The 22896-nt window shown below is 42.0% G+C and overlaps 1 protein-coding gene across 1 annotated transcript in view; it reads right to left on the bottom strand.

The window, feature by feature from the left end:
• Positions 1-17231: 17231 nt before the first annotated feature.
• The window catches only part of fibcd1b (fibrinogen C domain containing 1b), a 100733-nt gene continuing 95068 nt past the window's right edge, over positions 17232-22896 (bottom strand). The window contains exon 8 of the mRNA XM_049021228.1: positions 17232-20906. Coding sequence (XP_048877185.1) covers positions 20644-20906 — 263 coding nt within the window. The 3' untranslated portion in view covers positions 17232-20643. The remainder of the gene's footprint in view (positions 20907-22896) is intronic.

Below are 22896 nucleotides of genomic sequence, written 5' to 3'. Positions count from 1 at the left end.
CATTCAGAAAGCAGTGAAAGCCACCAGTTCAGCAATGAGCAGGCTCAACAATTTACAGATCTCCCAGGGTAATCAATGGACATGCTAGGGGTCTGCTGAGTGTTCCGGAAGGACGAGGAGGGGTCTGCTTGCTAATGGCTGCAGAGAGCATTGACTGGAAACAGACATGGCAGCTGGGAGTACTTCCTACACTTCTAAGGTCCATAATTATTTTCCGCTTATAGCAAAACAAAAATAACGTACCTGTCTGGAATCTCGATGTGCAGACTACAAACACACTTGTTTAGTTTAACTTACAGGAACGCTAGATCTAGGTAGTAACCGCGGCTGAGGTTATGGACTGAGTGAGGCGCAGAGTTGGGTGGAGATCAGTTCCATTGATCTTGGAGGTGCTGTACTGTCAGTGCTGATATTGCGGGTGTTTGGGGATTCCTGGGGTTTTTCCTTCCTAGTCATGCTGTCAGACTTAGTGAAGCTTCTTTGCAATACTTACAATTGTCACAATACTCTCAATATCCATATTACTGTATGTGTTTAAATTGCACTCTATGCTACATTGTACTGTCTTTACATATTTATACTCAAGTCATACTATTTTATTTGTATTTATTGTCTTATTTATTCATTAATTCTTGCTTCTGCTTGCCCTCTACAGGGCTGCGGGGGTTCTGAGTCTATCCTGGAAACAACAGACACAAGGCAGGAATAACCCAATATGGAGTGCCAAGCCATCGCTGTCATTATCTTAGTGAAGGACCTTAATTTGTATTTGTGTTTAATAATGGCCAGTAGAATATATAGAGTAACATTTTCATTGTATAGAGTAACTGACTGTTTACCGTATTTATGACAATAAGCTCTTGAATTTTTATTTCACTCCCCTGCTGTCTTGCATTGTTACTCTTACGTTATGCATTTGCTGATTCTCTTCCCTGCTGTCCTGCATTGTCACGCTCCCGTTATGCATTTGCTGATGCAATTTCCTTATTCCCTCTGCCTGCTTGCTGTCACCTCAGCAGCCCACATGTCTGCCTTATTGCTTGCTTTCCCCACAATGCATCTGCCTACCTATGTGGTCCTTCAATTTACCTTGCACTGCATTATGTATACGTGTACTGCCTAATGTTGACCAGAGGAGGTGGGCTTTCCCCTTTAGTCCTGGTCCTCCCAAGATTTCTTCCTCTCTCTGAGGGACTTTTTCCATGCCACTATTGCCTCAGGCTTAATCTCTTGGAACCTTTAGTCTGGGTAAAGGGCTTTATTTTGTTCTTTATTAAGAGTGTGGCATAAATTGCACTGGAATTGAATAGAATTCAAATTTTATTAAAAGGGATTGCACTTCATTCACATACACAGCTAAGTTTTCTGTTGAAACGATGCAAATCACATGTTCTCGGTTTGAAGGCTTTACACAGACAAAGCTGTTGCTGGATATTTATGTTTAAATGTGTAGCTGACAGCGAAATGTCAGTGTTATAAAAGTGCTGACATTAACCTTTCTATAGAAATACAGAAAGTGAAACATTAAGCCATGCCTTTGTCTTATTTTGGGCCCAAACGTCAACCCATTGCTTTGTTTTTCTGCGTGTGTGTATGGTGCCCGTAATCAGAAGAGCAGTTTGAGACCTGACCTTGGCAGAATGGTCACATGTCCGTGGACCCCTGAGCAGAGGTCCTGAAGCCCCAGGTTCGATTTAGTTTGAGCCACATTCTTTTTATTATGATTTATTTTTTATTCCTCTTTGTGGTCTGGCTAACAAACAACTTTATCGTCTCTCCTTTTCTAGAAGAAGTAGAGCTACTTCCTTCAGCTCTGGGTCACTGATCACTGCAGCATTTTTCCTGTTTTGCTTGAGTTTTAGTTGATATTCTACATTTTCTGTCTGTGGACAGTCTTTGCTTATTTTGGACATTCATTAATTAAAATCTGTGCTGAGCAAATGCCACCCAGCAGGGCATGCTTTGGTTGGTTACTTTTTGCCTATCAGTAAAGGACTGCATGGGCTCCTAATTATCTTGAAGAATTTCCAGTTTTCTATTGGACTGGGGATATTCCCCTGTTGAAATTTAGCCTAAGCATAAATTGGTCCATTATCAGATACCAATGCTTTCAGAATCTGCAAACTGCTGCTCGTCGATATGGTCTGGATATTTAAGCAGGGGACCTCAAGCTTGTCAGAGGTGGATTATAATGGATATTAAATATGTACACTTTTCTGTCATAGCCTTTTAAAAGTTTTATCTTACAGAAGTGTTGCATGTAATGGCATATAGATATGACCTCTATGATTCGTGATAAAATTACCAGCCTGCACGACATTCCTGCCAGCGGTTGATTTGTCTATGAACTCTCAGTGGCCACTTTATAAGGCTTACACTGCAAGTTGATGAAGACCCCCTGTTCCTGCAAAGAGACATTCAGCTGGCTGCAAAGGAACATACACAGTATGTTGGGAGTTCAAGAGGCTCCATTACTTTGCAACTGTCAGGTCTGGTGGGGACGGAAACCTGGAGACCCAGAGAATTGGAGAACCAGGGTTTTATTGAAAGTATCTAGCCAATAGAACTGGGATCTTTGGGCTAATCTGAGGGTCACCGTCACAGGTGCAAAAAGGCTGAACGCCAGGGAGATCAGTGCTGCAGAGGCTCAGAGATCAGGGGACAAACACAGGTGGCAGGTGTGAAGGAGATGGGAGCGAGGAAGGGCAGATTCAGGCAATGCTGCTAATGATGATTCTTGGTACTTAATTGATCCCCATGGGATAATCCCATTTCTACCTGCCTCATCTTGCTCTCCATGACACACAGGTATATATATAGGTGGGAGTAACCTTGGCGGTGAAGGGCAGCCACCTTCAGAGGCGGTGAAGACACTCATTGCAGCTAAGTGGTTGGCCCCGCCCTGTGGGACACAACAGCAGCTCAGCATTAGATCCGTAATCTTAGTGATTTTAAACATGGTAACCACATGGTGGTTTGAGCGTCTGAGAAACACTTATCCCTCAGGGGTTTGGATGCACTGAAGTCGTCAGAGTTAACGGAGAATGGTGCAATTAAAAAAAATACAGTCAGCAATTCTTCTATTGCTATAGTTTGCTTTTCTCACTGGGTGAAGTTTTCACTAACATTAGGGCTTTGACTTTATGAGTTCCAGTTTAGATTTTCTGAAACCTGTCGATATACAACAAGGCAACGTTGCAAGCAACTCTCGTCATTTTCCATGTTAACCCCTGTGTGTTTCTTGTAGATGTTCAAAGTATCTTCAAGCAGAGGTGAGAAATTCAGGTCCAAGGAATAAAAGTCCAGACCAAGCTTTGTCTCAACCACCTAGCTCAGTATAAAGAGTCACAGTCACAGAGGACTCAACCGGTTGGTTAAAAAAATCTTGGTTTACTCGCTAGACCTGAACTATCCATCTTGGTCTACACGAAAAAAAAACCCTCTCATGTTGTTTTCAGGAGCAGGCAGCCATATGATCTCTCACATACTAAAGGTATGGTTGACAGTTCAATTTTAACTGGTGTCCATATTTTTTATGAAGATTTATGAAGGTTCAAAGGTTTATGAAGGTTTATTTACGAATGTTTGGACTCTGCTGCTGTTGGTATTTGTACTTCTTCTGACACATTACTGTATATCTCCATGCTTAGCTTAACTGAAACTGCAATGTTTCGATTTTAAATGCAGCTGCTCCACTGATCATTTTCTGCTGTACCTTTAAGCTTTTGTGCTCCTGTTAATACCAGCATCATCCTGCAGTATTGTCTGCCAGGACTGTTTATGACTGTAGAAGCAAATGTCCCCAGGAAGGTAACTGGGGGAGACCGATGGAAACAGCTAAACAGGAGCATGTGACACAGGGGCAGGGCACTGGAGAACAGGTGCATTGTGGGTTGGGTTGTTTTTTATGATGGGATGATCAGCTCAGCACAGCAGGAGAAACAGAAAAGCAAAAAATGTAAAAAGCAATAAAAAATGAAAGGGGCAGACAAGAGGAGGGTCTGGGTCACAGTTGGTTCCCTTAGGGCTGAACTCTTCCCTAACTCTTCCTTAACTCTTCCCTAACTCTTCCTTAACTGTTTTTTTTTTTACTTTTCCCTGACTCTTCCTTAACTCTTCCCTAACTTTTCCATAACTCTTCCCTAACTTTTCCATAACTCTTCTCTAACTATTCCCAGCTGCTCTTCCGCTTCAGTTTTGCTTTGTTTGTGCATGTTATTTACAGCTCATACATCTTCTGTCTTTGGCTGAAGTCCTTCAGCCTCTTCTGGATATGACCCCTATGTCCGGCTTAGCTCTTATTTTATTTTGTTTTATGTTATTGTCCAAGAGTGGCCTGGCTGACAAATATGCACTTAATGCCCTCTCATTACATGCTGTAAGGTAGCTGTCCCTGACTGGAACCTGTGACCTGCATCGTGTCTCACCCCAAGGAGAACAGCCAGATTGGCACAGAGCAGCCTGGACTGAGAGACAGAATTACTCAGGAATATATCAGAGCCACCACAGCTCTGCGAGCGAGTGCTGGCCCACAAAGCCACTCTCACAGGCTTCCTCCGTGACCTTTTCTCCTAGAGCTGGACCACAGCAAGTCCATGCGGAGCACTTAGATGTGAGAGAGGCTGATTTATGTGACTGCAGGTGCTGCACATCTTTCTGTTTGGTCTCATATGAATAGCCACAGTTTGACTGGTACATGACTGGTTCCGTTGTTAGACCTTCTGGAAATATGCTTTTCTAAATGAGACTCATTCATTGGTTGTTTCGCTAAAGGGGCCCCCAGCATAGCCAGGGAGTCACTCTGTCTCCACAGGTCCTGCGTTTCAGCATCCGCACTCAGAGCTCTCTCACACTATCACCTGCTGAGCATGAATTACGTGCCTGGTTAGGTTACGTAATGAAGTTGCCAGGTTGGGCAGGTGGCCGTGCTTTGCTTTGAGTATTTTGCTGTCCAGCTTTCACGAAACTCCCCCTATCATTTAAACATACATATCCAGCAACAGCTTTGCCAGTGTAAAACCTTAAAGCCTGGAACAAGCCGTCTAACTTGCATCGCCTCAACATAAAACCTTTCTGTGCATGTGAATAGAAGTGAAATTCCTTTTAATAAAGTCATCCTCAGATTGTAACTGAGATGGGATAATTCTGCAAATAGAGTGATTTTATGACTTCTTGTTTTCCTGAAATATCTAACTCTAGAAGATTCTTACAGTAGGTAGGCATGTTACCGCGGTTCCCGGCAAGGCTTAATGCATGCTAGAGGACTATTGTAAAAGCAGCGGCATTACAATCTGGTAACCCTAGCTTTCTGATTAATCATTCGAATTAGCTGAACTGGAGGCAAGTGGCTAGATACTGTAGACTGACTTGCAGTCTCAGAGTCAATCAGACATAGTGAATCATGCCAGTCCCTGAGCTGAATTGATCAAACATGCTGACAAGTCCCTTTGCATCCTCTGAGTTGAATCACTCAGACACAGTGAGATATGGCAGTCCCTGAGCCGAGCTGCTCAGACACGCTGACAAGAAGCTTTCAGCTACTGAGTTGAATCAATCAGACACACTGACTGTCTATCAGTCCCTGAGCTGAACTGGCCTGACATGCTGACATTGTGCCAGTCTGTAGCTGCCCTGCAGTCTCTGAACCAAGATCAAACCAAGAACATACTGGCTTCATATTCTATCTGTGGATGATGCTTAATCAGCCAAAAGTGAATCGTGTGCAACATCACGGTCTGGAATTAGCTAGTTTAGTCTAGTTAGTAATAAGGGCAATCCTGAATTTCTCAGTGATCATATAACAAAGTGATCAACCTTAAAAACAAATAAACTGAATGAAAATATTCTGCAGTCAGATTTAATTCTGTTTTAATTTGACAGTAAAGTAATGTTTCTCAGAAACAGGAGAGGCCTGCACCCCCACTGACAAACGGCATTCTGTCCTTGGCCCAGTGGGTGGATTTTTTTCATATCCTTTTTTTTTAAAAAAAAAATGTTTTTTACTGCTTAATTAATCATTTAAATACTAACGATCACCTGCAGCAAACACAACAGGCTATACTAACGGCTCCAGCTATTCAATATATGACATATCAATTGCTCCTAGTAAAATTGCAATGCAATTTTTCTTCATGGAGGTGAAATCAATATACTGACTGCACTGCGATCTTTCTAAAATAACCCCTTTAGGTACCATTTCGGAATAATATAAATCTTTACAGGTTACAGAGCCTGAGCAGTAAGGGTACACAGGCCCAGTTGTGACGCTGTACTCGGTGACTGGCGTTCATATTTCTAAGACTTTATTTGTGCGTCTTATTTTTCCTAAAAAAAAGAGATTGCAGCCATTTAACTGTGTGTAAAGATGGAAACTGAGAAGATGTGATGATTCTAGCAGAACGTAAACTCTATACATTCAAAGCCTTTCATAGCCTTTTGCAGTCTGTCTCTCCATCCCTGCAAATGTGCACAATGATACAAATCTAACAGAAACTCACTGCTGTCATTAGACTGTAATGGTTGCAGTGCCTTATAGTTCACCTACAGACTGCCATGTTCATTACTGAGCTACGCACAATACCAGCACAATTCTACTTTAAGCATCACTGAAGAAGAAAGAGCTGCTATGTCACAGAGGCCGGCGTGCACTTTACTAAAGGAAGGAGCCGCACTCCTTAATATCCAGTCAGTCACACTTATTCATTTTTTATGTACTTTCCCCAAACACTCAAGTAGAAAAAAAGAAACACTGAAGTTGCTGTATTTTATGAGCCATTGGAAAGTTCATTTTCAGGGAGTTTGAAAAGCGCAGCTTGTACTCTGCACTGCTGCCCTTTCCTTCACTGCACCCTCCCTTCGCAGTTTCCCTGCTTATTATTTAATTAGGTGATAACATCAGCTGACTGTTAACTGCTGTGTAGCGTGCCGCTATGACAAGCGGTGATTTTGTGAATCGTAATCTCATTCTGTTTGGTTTTGCTCTTCCTTCTCAGAAATGGCGCGGCGCTCAGCACTGTTGCCTCACGCCTCTTTGGCCAAACCTGCCCCCCTGAGTGTGCTCTCCCCAGGCACCCTGCTTCCCCCTCCACAGTCCAAAGTTACTAAATCGCGCATAGGTGTGCATAGTGCGTGTGAATGGTGTTTGTCCTGCGGTGGGTTGTCACCCCATCCGGGGTTGTTTTCTGCCTTGTGCCCGTAGCCTTCAGAATTGGCCCCTGACCCCCGCAACCCAGAACAGGATGAGAAGCGGATACCGAAAATGGGTGGATACTGCTCTTTCAATTGCATCAACTGCTAGAGTCTGTGGATTAGCATGTCCACCGGCCACATTTCGTCAGGTTATGAGTGTATTGTTTGAGGAGGACATGGACAAAGGTCACGTACGGCATTGTCTGTCCAGACAATGGACACCAGCCTCACAGCGGAAAGTAACACAGAGTATTTACCCACAGATCTACAAAAGGAATGCGGCAATTAAAAACATATAAATAAACGAAGCCACCTATGCATATGGCAGTGGTAACCTATGCATTATTGCATTAAGGAGTACATAATGTTAAGAAAATCATCAGAAGTGCAAAGCAAAGCTCCTTACGGACTGGTACGGCTCCAGACGGAAATTAGCACAAATCAGGAGGATTCCTTCACCACCACCCACAGTCTTATGGAAATCAGAGCTATAAAAGAATCATCATAGCCCAGTTTCCTTACTTTAATCTTCCCTCTGCTGGGAGTATGCTTGGCCGCATGCTACGTGCTCCCCTGACTCACAGCACACACCCATCAGCTGCAGCATAAAAACCACTGACAGGTGACGGGAATAACGTTGATCATCTCCTGACGATGCCGCCTGTCAAGGCTGCCATTATATATTAGGCAAATGAACAGTCAGTTCTTGAAGTGGGTGTGTTGGAAGAAGGAAACACGGACAGGTGTAAGGATCTGAGTGACTCTCATTGTGATGGTTAGAGAACTAGTTCATCTCAAAAACGGCAGGCCTGAGGTGTTCCCGGTATGCAGTGGTCAGTATCTACCAATAGTGGTTCCAGGAAGGCAAACCGGTGAACTGGTGATGGGGTCGTAGGTACCCCAGGCTCACTGATGCGTGTGGGGAGCAAAGGTGAGCTCATCTGGTGGAATCCCACGGTAGGTACAGAGCTACTCTAGTACAGATTTCTAAATAAGTGACCGAAAGCTTGCTGTGTATGGGGCTGCGTAGCTGCAGACCGGTCAGGGTGCCCATGCTGACGTTTAGCTGTGGAAGAGATGGCACCAAGATGCACTATGGGAAAAAGGCTAGTGCAGGTAGTGTGATGCTCTGGCCGATGATCTGCCTGGAAACCTTGGGTCTCGCCATTCAGGTTGACGTTACTTTGCACATACCACCTACCTAAACACTGCTGTAGACAAAGTACGGTTGTCCCTCCAGGTTCGCATAATTTGACATTTGCGGTTTAAGTTATTCTAGAGTTAAATGGGAATATTTATGGAGCTTTCCAAAACAAATCGTACGTAAACAATATTGAAAATTATATGGAGTGCATCAGAAGTCAGATAGTACATAAATATTAGTGTTATTTAATATCTTATTGTAAGCGCCAAGTGCATACGGTATGTTTAATATTAAAGGTTAATTTTTGGTAAAAAAAAAAACAAAAAAAAAAAACTGTGGGATCCACACATCTTGGCTTGGGAACACTGTGCATCTTCGTCTCGGCCACCAGCCTCACTCAGTGTCAGCTGTCTGTGAGACCGTGGAATCTCACATGTCTCACAGTAAGTTTTAAACTTTGCAGTGCCGTTAATTTTGCAAAACATAGTGCTCCCAGTACTTCTGAAAGTGTCCCTAAAAGGAGGACTGTGATGATTCTGCCACAAATGGTGGAATTATTAAATACGCTTCATAATGGAAAGTCTGTGAGTGAGGTACTTGTTTAGTTGTAGTGAGGTACTATTTGTTTAGTAACTGGTGATAAATGGCAAAGCTATTCCCTGACAGCAGTGGCCTCTTTCAGCAGGATAATCACACTGCAGAAAATGCTCAAGAATTCTTTGGGGAACATAAAAAAATGTTCAAGGTGTTGACTTGGCCCCCAAATTCCCCAGATCTCAATCAAACTGAGGAACTGTGGGATGTGCTGGACACACAAGTCCGATCCAGGGACGCCCCACAGGACTTAAAGAATCTACTGCTCAGTACTTGGTGCCAGACACCATAGGACACCTTCCGAGGCCTTTTGGAGTAAATTCCTCGATGGGTCAGCACTGTTTTGGTGACACGTGGGGGGCATGTACAATATTAGGCGGGTGGTTTTAATGTTATGCCTGATCAGTGTAAATAGAGGCACAGATAAACAGCAAGGCAGCACTAAGACGAATGTTAACCGTCTCAACATTAGCTTCAGCCCCAAAACCCCCTCCCCCACTCCCAGTCTAGTTGGAGGTTTCACACCATCAGAACATCGACGAGCAGATTCAGGGAAGATTCAGATTCAGGCCATTGGCTTGTCCATGGCTGTCAGGTCCACGGCAGAGCATCTATTTACAGGTTACATTAAGGGAAATAGCTCAGTCCTCAGCCCGTTATCTCCACAGATCCCCCACTGCTGCTTTCTGTCATCCAGAAAATGGCCCCTATCTAACATGCTTTTTCCCTTCCATAAATGGCCTTTTGAAGCCCCTCCGCTGCTTTTCAAAATGCGAAAGTCGTAAATTTAAAGGTTCCATAGAATAAAAATCTGACTTTACCTCGTCATACTTGAAAAAGTAGAGTTCAGCACAGGGAAATGACACACCGTGAATCTTAAACACAGCTGTTCCCTCTTTGAAATATAATTCCTGACGTGAAATGGGCTCTGTTGAAATTCCCAGACTGTTATGTAACAGTGTTAACCACACCCCCAAACGTAGCGTATGTGAGTCTGCTTTCAGACTCAATGGAGCAGCGCATCTGGACTTCAACAGTTGTGCAGGTATTGTGAAGAACTAAGTTGGAGGACAACAGTGAGAACAGGAGGCTGTTTGCAATAGAGTGTCGTTGGAGGCTGTGATGGGGATGTCGGCACTTACCAAACTGTCACCAGGCATGGCTGATGTCAGCGTTTCCAGAAGCTTCCGTTAGCACCTTACATAGCAGGAACCATGGTTCACAGTTTAGCAGGGGAGTAGTAAACAGCAGTATGAAGTCTGTCATACTGACATTGACAAGAGACTTCTGCACTTCCCATAGCCTACTTTTGGTTAGATAAACAAATATGTCATCGATACTGCAAAAAAATAAAATAAAATAAAAATTGATTGAAAGCAGAACTCCAAATTCATTCAGACAACTCAATTACCAGCTTTTCAGCTTACTGTTTGGCATCCTTGATATAGCTTGCATGACAAAGCTAGTACAGTAAAATTTGTCACGTGAGATGAAAAATAATTTAGATGTTCTTGTTACACTACTGAAAACAAAGTTCTGATTATGTTAACATTACGCCTAGGCTTACAGTTACATATGGCAAATTGATTTTGCGAGAGAAATTGCAGTGTCTCACTGTAAACCAGTCAAACCAGCTAAGGATCTGGATGGAAAACCTGTTTTAAGAGGCTGTTGTTTTATCTCTTTACATGGACAATCTATACATGAAATCACATTGAACCGGTTGTTTGAAGCCCATGTCTTAGACTCCAGTATCTCAACTGACATTTCACAAGTCTTAGGAGATGCTGCTGGAAATATTTGGCAAATTAGTCTTACAGTGCTGTCATGGTCTTGCCATTTCCAAATTTGCACCTAATAAGAAAATATTTTTGAAATCTGCTAGAGGAACGTAGGAACATCGAAGTTTGAGATTGCTAATAGCTCAAACGTTTTGAGTTTTTGGAACAACAGCAATAATATTATTTTTGCAATATTACATTTAATTTAAATCTGCTTGATTTTCAGTCACAACGAACTACAATGATTCTGATCTTTAGGAGTCACTGAGACATCCAGTGTCAAACTGACTTATTTTGGACTTTTGGAGATTTACACTGGAAAACGTTTCTCTCCATATCGCAGCACCACTGGCTGGAAAAGGCTGGTAAACAACTAGATGCATTAATACATTCGTTTATGGCAAGAGCTCAAAGTACATTTTCATTCGAGTTTTCAGTTGAAATCCTCCTCTTCTTGTCATTCTCCAGAAGTCCACTGAATTTTTTTATGCCATAAGTTAGTTTCCAGTGCTAAAGAGGCATTTATGCATTTTGAGATGGTGGAACTTTACGATTCGCGCTGGCGGTGCTGGGAACTGTGTCCTTTTCTACTCCTTATATTATCATAGAAGAGTGAAAAAAAACTGTGCTAAAAGGCTGAGTCCTGCTATCTGAGCTCAGAAGTTGAGAGCAAAGTTAAGAAAGAGACATTTAGGGCACAGCTGAGAGGGCAGAATTTTGGCAGTTGTTGAAAAGAATGATTATGTGTCTTCAGGGGTATTTCAGTGCCGTAGCCAGTCCCATGACAATGTAAGGCACTGCAGTACCAGAGGCCTCCTCTAGGCGTCATATAGTATTTAAAGCTTTCACAGAAAACAGTACATTGCTGAAGAGTAGCATGAACAAAAACATTTTCCTTTAACAAGGTTAATTACTTACTGTATAGATGCAAACAGTGGCATGGTTGGCACAGTAATTCTCTGAAATAAATTGTTTATACTCTTTTACACTAATGGGCAATAAATTATTTGCCAAATCAACTCCATAAGCAAGTATGTTTTTATGTATCATGTAATTTATACTTCCTATCATCTATTCTCATATACTGATTGTGATTCAAAAGAGCAGCCTCTGTTGCCCCAGGCAGGTTAGAACCCTCCTCCTCTGATAAGGAAGAACTGAAGGCTACCCTGCCCTTACCTTTCAGTGTCACAGATAGCCAGAAGCACGGCTACCAGACATGAGTCTGCTGCACTGAATACTAAATGTTTCTCGCAAAAAGACACATTTTTTATTATATATAACACATATACTGTATCTCTTTGTACATGCATGCATTTTGCCATTAGATATAGGGACAGAAGCCATAACTACACAGACAACATAGACAAGGCCAATCAAGACGGCTTAAAAAAATCATTAAACCGATTGTTTTTTTACTTGACATCCAAAAAATGTGTACCAGTCCTGTACACGGTCCAAGTGTTTGTGGAGAATCACAAGGCGGTGGACACTCTGGACAGGATGCATGCTGGACATTCATAAGCACCTAATTGTAAAAAGTTCAGCCAGAACTAGGTGTAATACATTTTTGGCAGTTTCAAAAAACAGGATTCATCTTGGTAACCAAAGACTGAAGGGGAAATGCAAGAATCTATTCATCATTACAGTCGGCACTCTGTATTCAGCTCCAGCATCTCCACAGATACCAAAATCCGAGGATGCTCAAGTCCCTCATATTTAACGGTGCAGTATTTGCATATACAGTGCCTTCCACAGTTATTGGCACTTTTTTGTAAAAAGGGTTAGAGAAAATCCACCTTTTGGTGAAATAGCTTCATCTCACACTGAAAAAGAGAAAAATCCAACCTTTCATTGAAATAAATATAGTCAAAGAAAAAAAAATGACAAGTGGAGAACATTTAAAACAATTGCCAGCATGGTCAGGGCAGGCTGTCCTAGCAAATTCAGCCCAAGAGCAGAGTGCAAGATGCTGAAAGAAGTCTCCTAAAATCCTAAAATTTTGAGCAAAAGAATCTCATACCAGCTGTGAAGCTTGGGGGTGGAAATGTCATGGATTGGGGCTGCTTTGCTGCAGCAGGACCTGGCCAGCTCACCAGCATATAATCCACCATGAATCCTTCATCTTATCACAGGAGGCTTGAGGACAATGTGAGATCATCTGTCCAGAAGCTGAAGTGGGGGTGGACCATGCAACATGACAACGACCCAAAACATTCCAGTAAATCTACCAAGAAAATGCTTAGAAGAAAGAAATGGAGAGTTCTGCGACAGGCAAGTCAAAGCCCAGATCTGAATCTTACTGCGATGCTCTGGGGTGATTTGAAACGCGCCGTGCACGCGAGACACCCTTCAAACATCACACAGCTTAAGGAATTCTGCACAGCCGAATGGGGGATACTTTCTGCCAGCGATTTCAGAGACTGACGTATAGTTTCGGAAGCATCTCATCTAGGTTATTTCAGCCAAGGGGGGAGATACTAACTATTAGGGCACAGGGTGTCCTTTTGCCTCAGTAGGAATTGGAACCTTAGTTAATTTCTTTTGTTAAATAAGTAAAAAACAAGATATCAGTCAACAGGAATGGTGACACCCAAGCCACCCAAACCACTATGTCAGTACCTGCAGTTCTGTTTCGAGTTTAAGACCATGATTGCTTTCGGATAAAAATGTTTTTTTTAGGCGGTTTGTCCTGATTTTCATTGTTCTGTATCTCTTTCCTGATGGCAAAAGCTGAAGTAATGAATCATGTGAAATGTCCATAGCTTTTTTTCCGGCATTGGGAGGTGTAGATTTGTTCCAGGGTGGGGAGAGGGCAGCCATTTGTTTTCTCTGCTGCCCTGATGACTCTGTGGAGAACTTTCGCATCCGAGGAAACAGACTTACTCCATCGAGCCCCAGAAAACAGACCTTTGACTGAGAGCCAGCTGAGCCCTATGTGTTAAGAGCAGTGATGATGACCGAGCTGTGAGAATTACTCACTGCTCTGCTTAAATAAGGTCGGGCTCCAATTGCCACCATCCCAGACCGGACCCAATTACCCGATCAGTAAATCAGGGACAGCTGAGACTGCTATGCCTACACTGCTTTCTGGATTTGCTAATCTGAATGATTATATTAATTTCACAAATGATACGGCCTGCTATGGTATAATATACAGAATAATAACAGCATTTATACCATGGCATGGTTGAATTCAGGAACCCAAAGGGTGCTGATTAATTTCCTCTGACTGCACAGGTCAGCCGGCCAGGCGAATCAAGGTAGCATGCTGCTGCTTTTCACCTCCGCAGCGGTGCCTTTAAAAACATATATAATGCAGGACTATTATTTGGTTTTGATTATATTTACTGTTTAGAAAAGTGTAAACAGCATGGTGCAAACATTCTTTAAAAGACTGAATATCAAGGAAGTCAATGACAAACAGTTGCTGAAGATGGAATCTGTTCCTGATCCTGCTCCTGACACTCAGCAAGGCTGATATCTGTCACAGATATGAAGGAGGGAGGACCCAGACCGAGCTGGAGGTAGAGTTACTGTACAGGAGGTTTATTCCGAACAGATACTAAACCACACGAAAAGATCTCGAGGGGTCAAACAGAAGGGAGATGACGACTAGCAAGGATCTGGATCTGTGAGCTATAGCATAGAGGGGACACAGAGACCAGACAAGTGGGCACAAAACAAGGGGGTGTTTTATGCACAGACTAACAAGGACCTAACGAGAAATGGGCTTGGCTCGTTTGAGTCATGCTGGAGAAGAGATGGGAGGGTCAGGCAGACATGACGGACAGGACATGACTATATCTGTATATATTCACAGGGAAATTCAGAAAAACAAGCAGGGACTCGTGCCATCAGCTTCTCTCTGGTACAGTCTGGTTGTGTAAAGCGTGCATCAGTGGGAACAGGCAAGAGCTGAAAGAGGCGTAGATCCTTTTTCCATTAATGATTTAATAAGTAAATACAAGATTTTTCATAATCGAAGCATTCATCTTGTTTCTACACTATTAAGAGTATTAAATTGGCTGCAATCAATTTAATTCGAAACACCAATTTTATTCAGAGAGATGGATAGTGGAAGAACCTACAAGGAAGCAGTACATCGGGTTATGGAACATTTCTGAATTAATTTTACACTCTGTTTGCTCGCTGAATTGTAGTGTACAATTCCTCTTGCACATTTGTATCTATTAGTCACACAGGAAAGCCTGTCTGAAGCACTGTAGGTAACTGTCTAATTTTATCAGACTTCTCAGAGTTGCTCCAGGTTCATGTATTTTTCATTATGCCCATGTTTAAAAAAAACACTAAAAGCCTGCTGATTTTTTGCTTGACACAGTCTGTAGATGAAAATAATGAAACAACTAGCAGGACAGGATTCCCCATCATTATCCAGAAGGTAAGACTGTGAGGAAGAAGTGACGGGGAAGAGAAGAGGACCTCATTAGTTGTAAGTAAAAAAAAATGGTAATATTATTTTGAAAGCCAGCAAGAAACTGAATGTCGGTGTGGAGCAGGTTTCATGTCACACCTCATACTTTGGTTCCCCTAATTGAAACACAATTGGATTCTGTCAAGGATCCATCAAGATCCATCAAACCAATCTGATTATGAAGATACGTCAATGCCACACGCAATGAGTCAGGGTACAAACTGCAACCCTGCTGGTGTGAATCCATAGTCATACAAATGTTAGAAGTCATTTTGTAACGTTAGAGTCAAGTGAAAGTAAGACTCAAATGAAGTATGAGCCACACTCTGTTTCATAGTAACCCTAACCATTACCATAAAATGACATCCGTAAAAGCAACCCTAATTCTACCACTAACCGCAGCTATAACCCTCGTGTAAAAATGTCTGTAGGCTCAGCCATGTGTACCTGAAGGAACCTGTACTGTGAGTGAATCTGCAGCTCTGAGTTCTGTGCTTAATTCGGGGCTTTAGAGGTACAGTAAGGACCCCAATGAGGATGAGCTGGAGACAGAGAAGATTACTTAGTGCCGCCTTGTCCCAGGTGGGTAAGTAGCTTTTGTTGCTGCTACTCTAGCATCACCCTGAGAAGTAACCAACTGATATTTAAAGACATATTTGAATTAATGATTCTGACGCCACAAATACTGCCTTATCGAATATGACAAAGTGTTTAAGTCAAACACTAGGTGTGACGGGAACCGTTTAATAAACCATCCATCCTTTCATCCATCTATCAGTCCAGTCCATGCCTGGACGTTCTTAACATTTTAAATTCCAGTTGGGCTGATGGCTGATCCCCTTGATCTCATTGCAGTACAAGAATCTCTATATGTCACAACTAGAATTTGTGCATTACAGTGCTAAACAATTTTAGAAATAAAGTACACAAATACAAATCGATCCACCCATCCATCCATCCATCTATCCATCCATGCATCCATCAACCATCCATCCATCTATCCACTTTCTGTACCCACTTGCGCCACTCAGGGTCACAGGGGTCCCTCTGAAGTAAAGCAATAGGTTGCATATTCTGCATTTTACAAGACAGAATTGATTATTATTTCTGCTTGTTCTTTTTACTTGCATATTCTGTCAATGTTGGCCTGGCAGAAACCTACTAGTAACTGTTTCTGTGGCGAAATGCTAGATTCCTTGCTGCTCTGCTGTTACAGCTGGGCAACCTCTGGCCCTCTGATGCTTCTCACTGATTCTGGAAACCAGCTGCTCTAATATGATGTTTTCCGTTAATACAAGGATCTGCGTTTAAAATGGAATTTAGTGAAAGTTCTTATTTTTAAGGCATGTAAATGATATATGCCACACAGCACAATTCCCTGTGGATGCTGGACAGATAAGTATGACAGTTTGTAAATAAAACCAAAAACAAACATTTTAGCTATAATAAGGTTTTTCAGTGAGACAATCGGCTGATAGTTTTCAGGCAGTCAGTTGGAATTATTTTTTGATCTTCAGTGATGCTGAGGCATCGTACTGTAGATGGTTCAGCATTTATACATGACGCCTGTGTGGTTTGCCTGTGTGTGATCTTCACTTTCCTCCTGGACCTCAAATGTTGAGACATCACAGATCAGACAATGATCCAATTGTCTCTGACAGCAGATTCTCACAGTCCTTAAATACTACAAGGACTGTCTAGATTTGTTGAAAGTCAAAATGTAACCTTTCTGTAAAAATGACTTTAGCAATCTGGTCAAGTGAAACTGATTTAAATAGAAATCAATTAACTGACCATCAAATCAGACTCTTCAGGATTATTTCCAAATACCTAGCATTTTATTGGCTCTGAACACTAAAGGAAATCCTGGAAGCCAGCAATTTAAATAGGCAGTCAGGTTCTACCCAAAAAAACCGAAACGTATTGTATTTCTCTGGCTCATATGTTCATTTACCTGGCAAATCTCACACCGTCACCCATTCCCAGGCTGGTGGGGGTAATTACCATGCATTACCATGCAGGAACACACATTTGAGAAACCACACATAAAGGACTCTGCTATGAAAAAGGTTCACTTATAAAATGTGAATATTTATTAAATGCCAACAAGAACATTAAAACACAGTATCAAGATTCAGCAAAACAATCTGACAACCTGACTTCACTGAGAGCATATTGTAGGAAATCAGGGAAATAATTCACCAATATGCACACTTTGTTGCCAACAGTTTATGTTTTCCTTATAAAATTGAAAAAAGAAAAAAAAACATTAAAATGAAGGCATAAGAAGGTCTTTTTTTGTTAGTCCCAGAATGCTTCCACCAAAGAACATTCAAAATCTTACAATCCTATAAAGGTAAAAGTGACCGGATGGACCCTAAATTTCATGAGATTGCCAGTAGGGGAGGCTGTATTCTTTATAATCTCTTTTTCTCTCTTTGTGGTTCTAAATATAAGACTTGCTTTTCACAATTATTTTTCATCTTCTTCTTCCTGACAGCAAATTCATACTCCTAGCACATCTTAAACACAATTTCAACTAAATGCAAAACTTCGTCTTTAGCGATTCAACCCATTGACAGTCTATCCATGCTGCAGTACTGAATTACTGAATTTTTTTGTAAGACTATAAAACATCGTTGGAAAGCTATAGTCATTTAGCATAGAAACCTGCTCTCACTGCAAGGATGCAGAATTAAGTTCTGCCATTCACTTCTGTTTTGTATAAGTATTTTTTCAAGAATTCCTAAAGGAGATGATTTCATGTGTATAGGAATGCAGCTATATAGAGTCAAGCACGCTTCTGTGCTTGAATTGAAATAAAATATTCATTGTATTTCCAAAACTTCAATTTATTTTTCATTTATAGGCTTTAGGAGCTTGCACTGGGGGTGGGAGTGGGACGTTACAGGGACTGGCTGAAGGATCTTTTTCCCCCTGGTCCCAGGAAGCATGCGCAGCAGGCACAGCTGCATAGTGAGCTTCTCAGTTTCATACCTAAAGTATTCTTAGGTGAACTTCTTTTGTTAAATTCTTATTATTACAAATAGTAGTTTCATAACGTTAGACCAGAAAGATATTTTTTCACATTAGTTTTCAGATATTTTCTGTTACACAAGCTGTAATTTCCAGTAACAAACTTACAGTAAATTTGTTCTTGAAGAGAGACAAATTGAACCTCTGTCTAGTAATGAATTAAATACTTAAAAAAATATAGTTAAGGGCATAATGAATAATTCATCTTTTAAATGGGTTTTTCAGAAATGTTCTTGAATTCCAGTTGTGCTATTTTATGACATAATATACATGCTCCAATAGTCTCTAAAACATACACTCTACAATAAATGTACAGTTATTTTAAAGCTTTTAGTACATCAAAAAGTAAACAATTCAATTTATACAGAAAAAAACATAATTGCACATTTTTACAGTAAGTTACTGAAATGTCTATTTTAAAATGTTTTAATACTGTACAGAAACTTTTTTTCTCTAACTGCCTGGAAACATACTTATGAATTCCTTTTCATTAAACAAAAAGGGCTTTAATGTCAGTCCTTTGACTATCATGGAATTTTCAAAATAACTCCAGCTAAAACAACAGAAGTAAAATCAGCAATGTACTGTAAGCTACTGTATCTGCAACTTCAGTGGAAACAGAAAGATACCCCTGTATTCCTTCTCAAATGGATGGAATGGATTTTGCTCTTTATGTCTTGGGTCGTTAGGCCTTATTCACGTTCTTTCTTGAATATTGGCATTGTTTTTGTCATAAAAAAAAATCTGAAATAAGTGCTACATACTGTATGATCTTAACAACCTTCAAAAGATATTCAGTTTGAGATTCTTATTTTTCAATGTGTTACTATGGGTCTGCCAACAAATCGGCACCATTCAGCTAAAGGAAGGAGGGCGTAAATTAGCCAGGGTTTGCCGGGTGGTGGCTGAACAAGCAAACATATGGTTAACAATAAAAAAGGAACGTCTGGCTTCCTGAGAGGCACGGGGATGTGTCCAAAGAAGTCTGATACAGAACCGCTGCGAAAAACTGTAGGTAAAATCAGGAGTTAGCTGCTTCCTGCAAAAACAATGCAGCGACACTAAGACAAAGCAAGCAGAGAAGAATGCGATGGATTTACTCTTCTTGTTCAGGTTACTGTACCTATTTCCCACCTTTTCTGTGTAGATTGGGAACACAACCATGTGCTGCCGTGACCTTTAATAATGTTGAGCAGTACTTAATGAATCACTGTACTCTTTGGCTCATTGAATTGAAGCAGAAAGTTCTGTGCCTGCAGTAGATTCACTGTAGAGATGGCAAATGGATACTAGGGGCTACCTAGCCGCTTATATACCCTGGTGGCTTGGGCTCCCTGCTTTAAGTACCTAAATGTGGGGTGCAGCCCCTTTATTTGAGTACTGTAATATATATTTCCAGCTCAAAACTTGAACCAATTACCTACCTAAAAGAACTACTCAGATGGGCCAAACTTAAAAGCCTTCACTATTCTTACTAGCCCGTTTTCTATAAGTGTATGTTGTTCTGAGATTGTTCCTTATTGTGTAGGAAAATCTTTCTTTGCAGCCTTTGAGCAGAACAGCTTAGAGTATAATTGAATTGATTCTATCTTCTAAATGAGGCCAGGAACGTAGTGTGACAAACTGTCTTTGCTTCTGCATCCCTCAAGGTTAGCAGAGGGTTAAAACAGTTTAGTTCCACCGTCACCGGCTGCCAAAGTGTTTGGCTTGTAGTCAAATGCCAAAAGTGCTGGGAAACAAAATTGTCCAATATGCTTGTTAATAGCCCATGTGAAACCGCTGTGATGGGAGTACTTCGATGGATGATGTCTTGTTTGGTACCATGTTACTTCATGCCCATAATCACCATTTGTGGGGATGCTGAAAAGATGGGACAGGAACCCACAGTCCTCCAGGAACTATGCTCCAATCCAAAGGACATGCATCAGAAGCTGTATTTAACACGTCATCTTATCGGCATACCTCCTGTGTCTGGAGTCAAGGGATTCTTCTCAACTTATAGATAACACTCTTAACTTGATATGTAATCTAAGCTCCTCCAGCAATTCTTTAATCATTAATAATTCAATTAGAATACTTCATGCAACCTTTTTGATTAATTGATTACCAGACTTTTTTTTTTTTTTTTTTTTTTGCAAATTCAGGAATCTCAGAAATAATCACATATCTCCAGTAAGCAATGGCGTCAGAAAACCCAGTCAGGAGAGAGACACAAATCTCTGTACAGCCCTGTGGGCTTCAATCAGATCAGTGCAACACTAAAAATGGTTCATGGGATTTGGAAAGGATTACCGTACAGCTATTAAAAGAGAATGGTTTGAATAATGAGTTAGTTCCACAGGAATTAGAGAGAAGAATACTAAACCAATTAGTTCTTGTCACTGGAGAAAAAAAAGCTCTTACTGTAGATATCTATGACCTAGTAGTCAATTTCTTTTCCCATTTTGTATTTTTCCTCTACCCTGTCATTTGTTCTCCTCTCTGGTGGGACGGATCTTCATCTCAGTAAACTTGAGCGAGTACTGCCAGCCGGTCCAAGAGGACCACTCGATGCCATCGGCGTACGACGTGTGCTGACCCTTCAGGTACTGTCCGTTCAGGTTGGACGTGTGGCAGTTGCGATACCACCAGGCGCCACGGTAGAATGAGGCACAGTTATTATCAGAGTGGTCGTTATCCTGGTCTTTGGTGGTAAACTTCATTCCATTGTGCTTCAGCAAAGAATCACCTGCACACATATACATACATATTGAGAGACGTAGACCGAGAGAAAGAGAGAGACAAAGAAGAATATTAACAGGGAGCAAACTTCACTAGAAAGCAGTACAGATAAAGGAGGCTTTGCAGAGAGTTCACTGAGCAAGTTCTGTTCTGGAGAATGTATTGAGTCATGTAACTATTTTTATACACACAGACAGACAGACACACGCACACAGACAGACACAGACACGTATGCATACACATATATACAGTACACAAACATATATACAGTAAGTTCTATTTTGGATAACTCTATTTTAAACTAAGGAAGTGGCAGATGTTGACTACCAGGTTCCATTCCAAAACACCTCCATTCATAAGTCACACGTCTGTGCTCCATACTCCTTTGAACATCACAAACTGTTCTGACACCTCCTCAACAAGCAGACTTGGACTGCAAACGTTGTTAGCTGACTGTGAGGAGAACTTAGACAGCAAACGCTGTCGGCAGCAGACACTGGTGGCAGACTGGGAGAAGGACTCGGACAGCAGACACTATCAGCAGACTGGGAGATGAATTCGGACAGCAGACACTGTGACCCAACTAGGAGGAGGACTCGGAAATACTGTCAGCAGACTGGGAGAAGGACTCGGACAGCAGACACTGTTAGCTGACTGGGAGATGAATTCGGACAGCAGACACTGTGACCTGACTTGGAGGACTCGGAGAGCAGACACTATCAGCAGATTGGGAGGAGGACATGGACAGCGGACGCCGTCAGTCGACTAGGAGGAGGACATGGACAGCAGACGCCGTCGGTCGACTAGGAGGAGGACATGGACAGCGGACACCGTCGGTCGACTAAGAGGAAGACATGGACAGCCGACGCCGTCGGTCGACTAGGAGGAGGACATGGACAGCGGACGCCGTCGGTCGACTAAGAGGAGGACATGGACAGCCGACGCCGTCGGTCGACTAGGAGGAGGACATGGACAGCGGACGCCGTCGGTCGACTAGGAGGAGGACATGGACAGCGGACACCGTCGGTCGACTAAGAGGAGCACATGGACAGCAGACACCGTCGGGCAACTGGCTACATTCTATGGGGGCAAAATACTACTGCAGCCACAATGCTGCTCAAAAGTATCAGGAAGAGCGAAAAAGAGGAGTGGGAGGAGAGTGATTTATTACATTATGTTTCACTTTGAAATGAAGCGATGCTGGCAGAGAGGGGGAGAGCCTAGAGGCAGTGAGAGAGCAAAGCCAGGAGGCCTGTGTGGAGGGTGGCGATGGGGAGGGGGCGATATCCATGGGGGAGGCCAGGCTTGTATCTAATGCACCCTTATTAGTTCCAGTGATGTATGTTCCATAGACATAATGTTGCTGATTTAGTCATATTTCTTTGCCACAGAGATATGCTCTGAGAGTACGAGTTCTTCAGAGGCCAGAATATATTGGTGTTTCCCACCCTAGAGCTCAACGATTCTTCAGTTCATTTTTAATTGCTTAGTCTGTGCTGATTCAACAAACCACAAGAGAAAAACCATCCATCAATCCAACTTCAAAGTACTTTTCCAGGTCAGGGGGAGCCGGGAGCCTATCCCAGGTAGGGCCATAGCCCGGAAGGGGCCCGAACGGGGAGCACTCTCATTCAGCTAAATGTACTCAGGGGGCCCAAGGTGATATTCTGTCAGAGGGCCCAGAATTCCTTGCCATACCCCAGATCCCTAGATGTACCGGGCACAAGGCCAGTGTACATCCTGGATAAGATACCAAGCCATTGCAGGGCATATACTGCACATTCACATGCTATGGCCAATAAGAGACAACAATTAACATAGCAGAGAGAGAGAGAGAGAAAGAGAGAGAGGAGACTGCCTGTCACTCTATGACTTTTTTATCGTTTAAGATACATTGACAGGGATTACATTTTTAAGGTGGAATTGAAGGCATACACACAGAAAGTGTCATTTGACTGTAAAGAAGTGTATTCAGTTTACTGCCATGTTAACCTACT

The sequence above is a fragment of the Brienomyrus brachyistius genome, chromosome 7, assembly GCF_023856365.1.
Source record: "Brienomyrus brachyistius isolate T26 chromosome 7, BBRACH_0.4, whole genome shotgun sequence".
Lineage (NCBI taxonomy): Eukaryota > Metazoa > Chordata > Actinopteri > Osteoglossiformes > Mormyridae > Brienomyrus > Brienomyrus brachyistius.
This window is presented reverse-complemented; position numbering and strand designations above follow the sequence as displayed.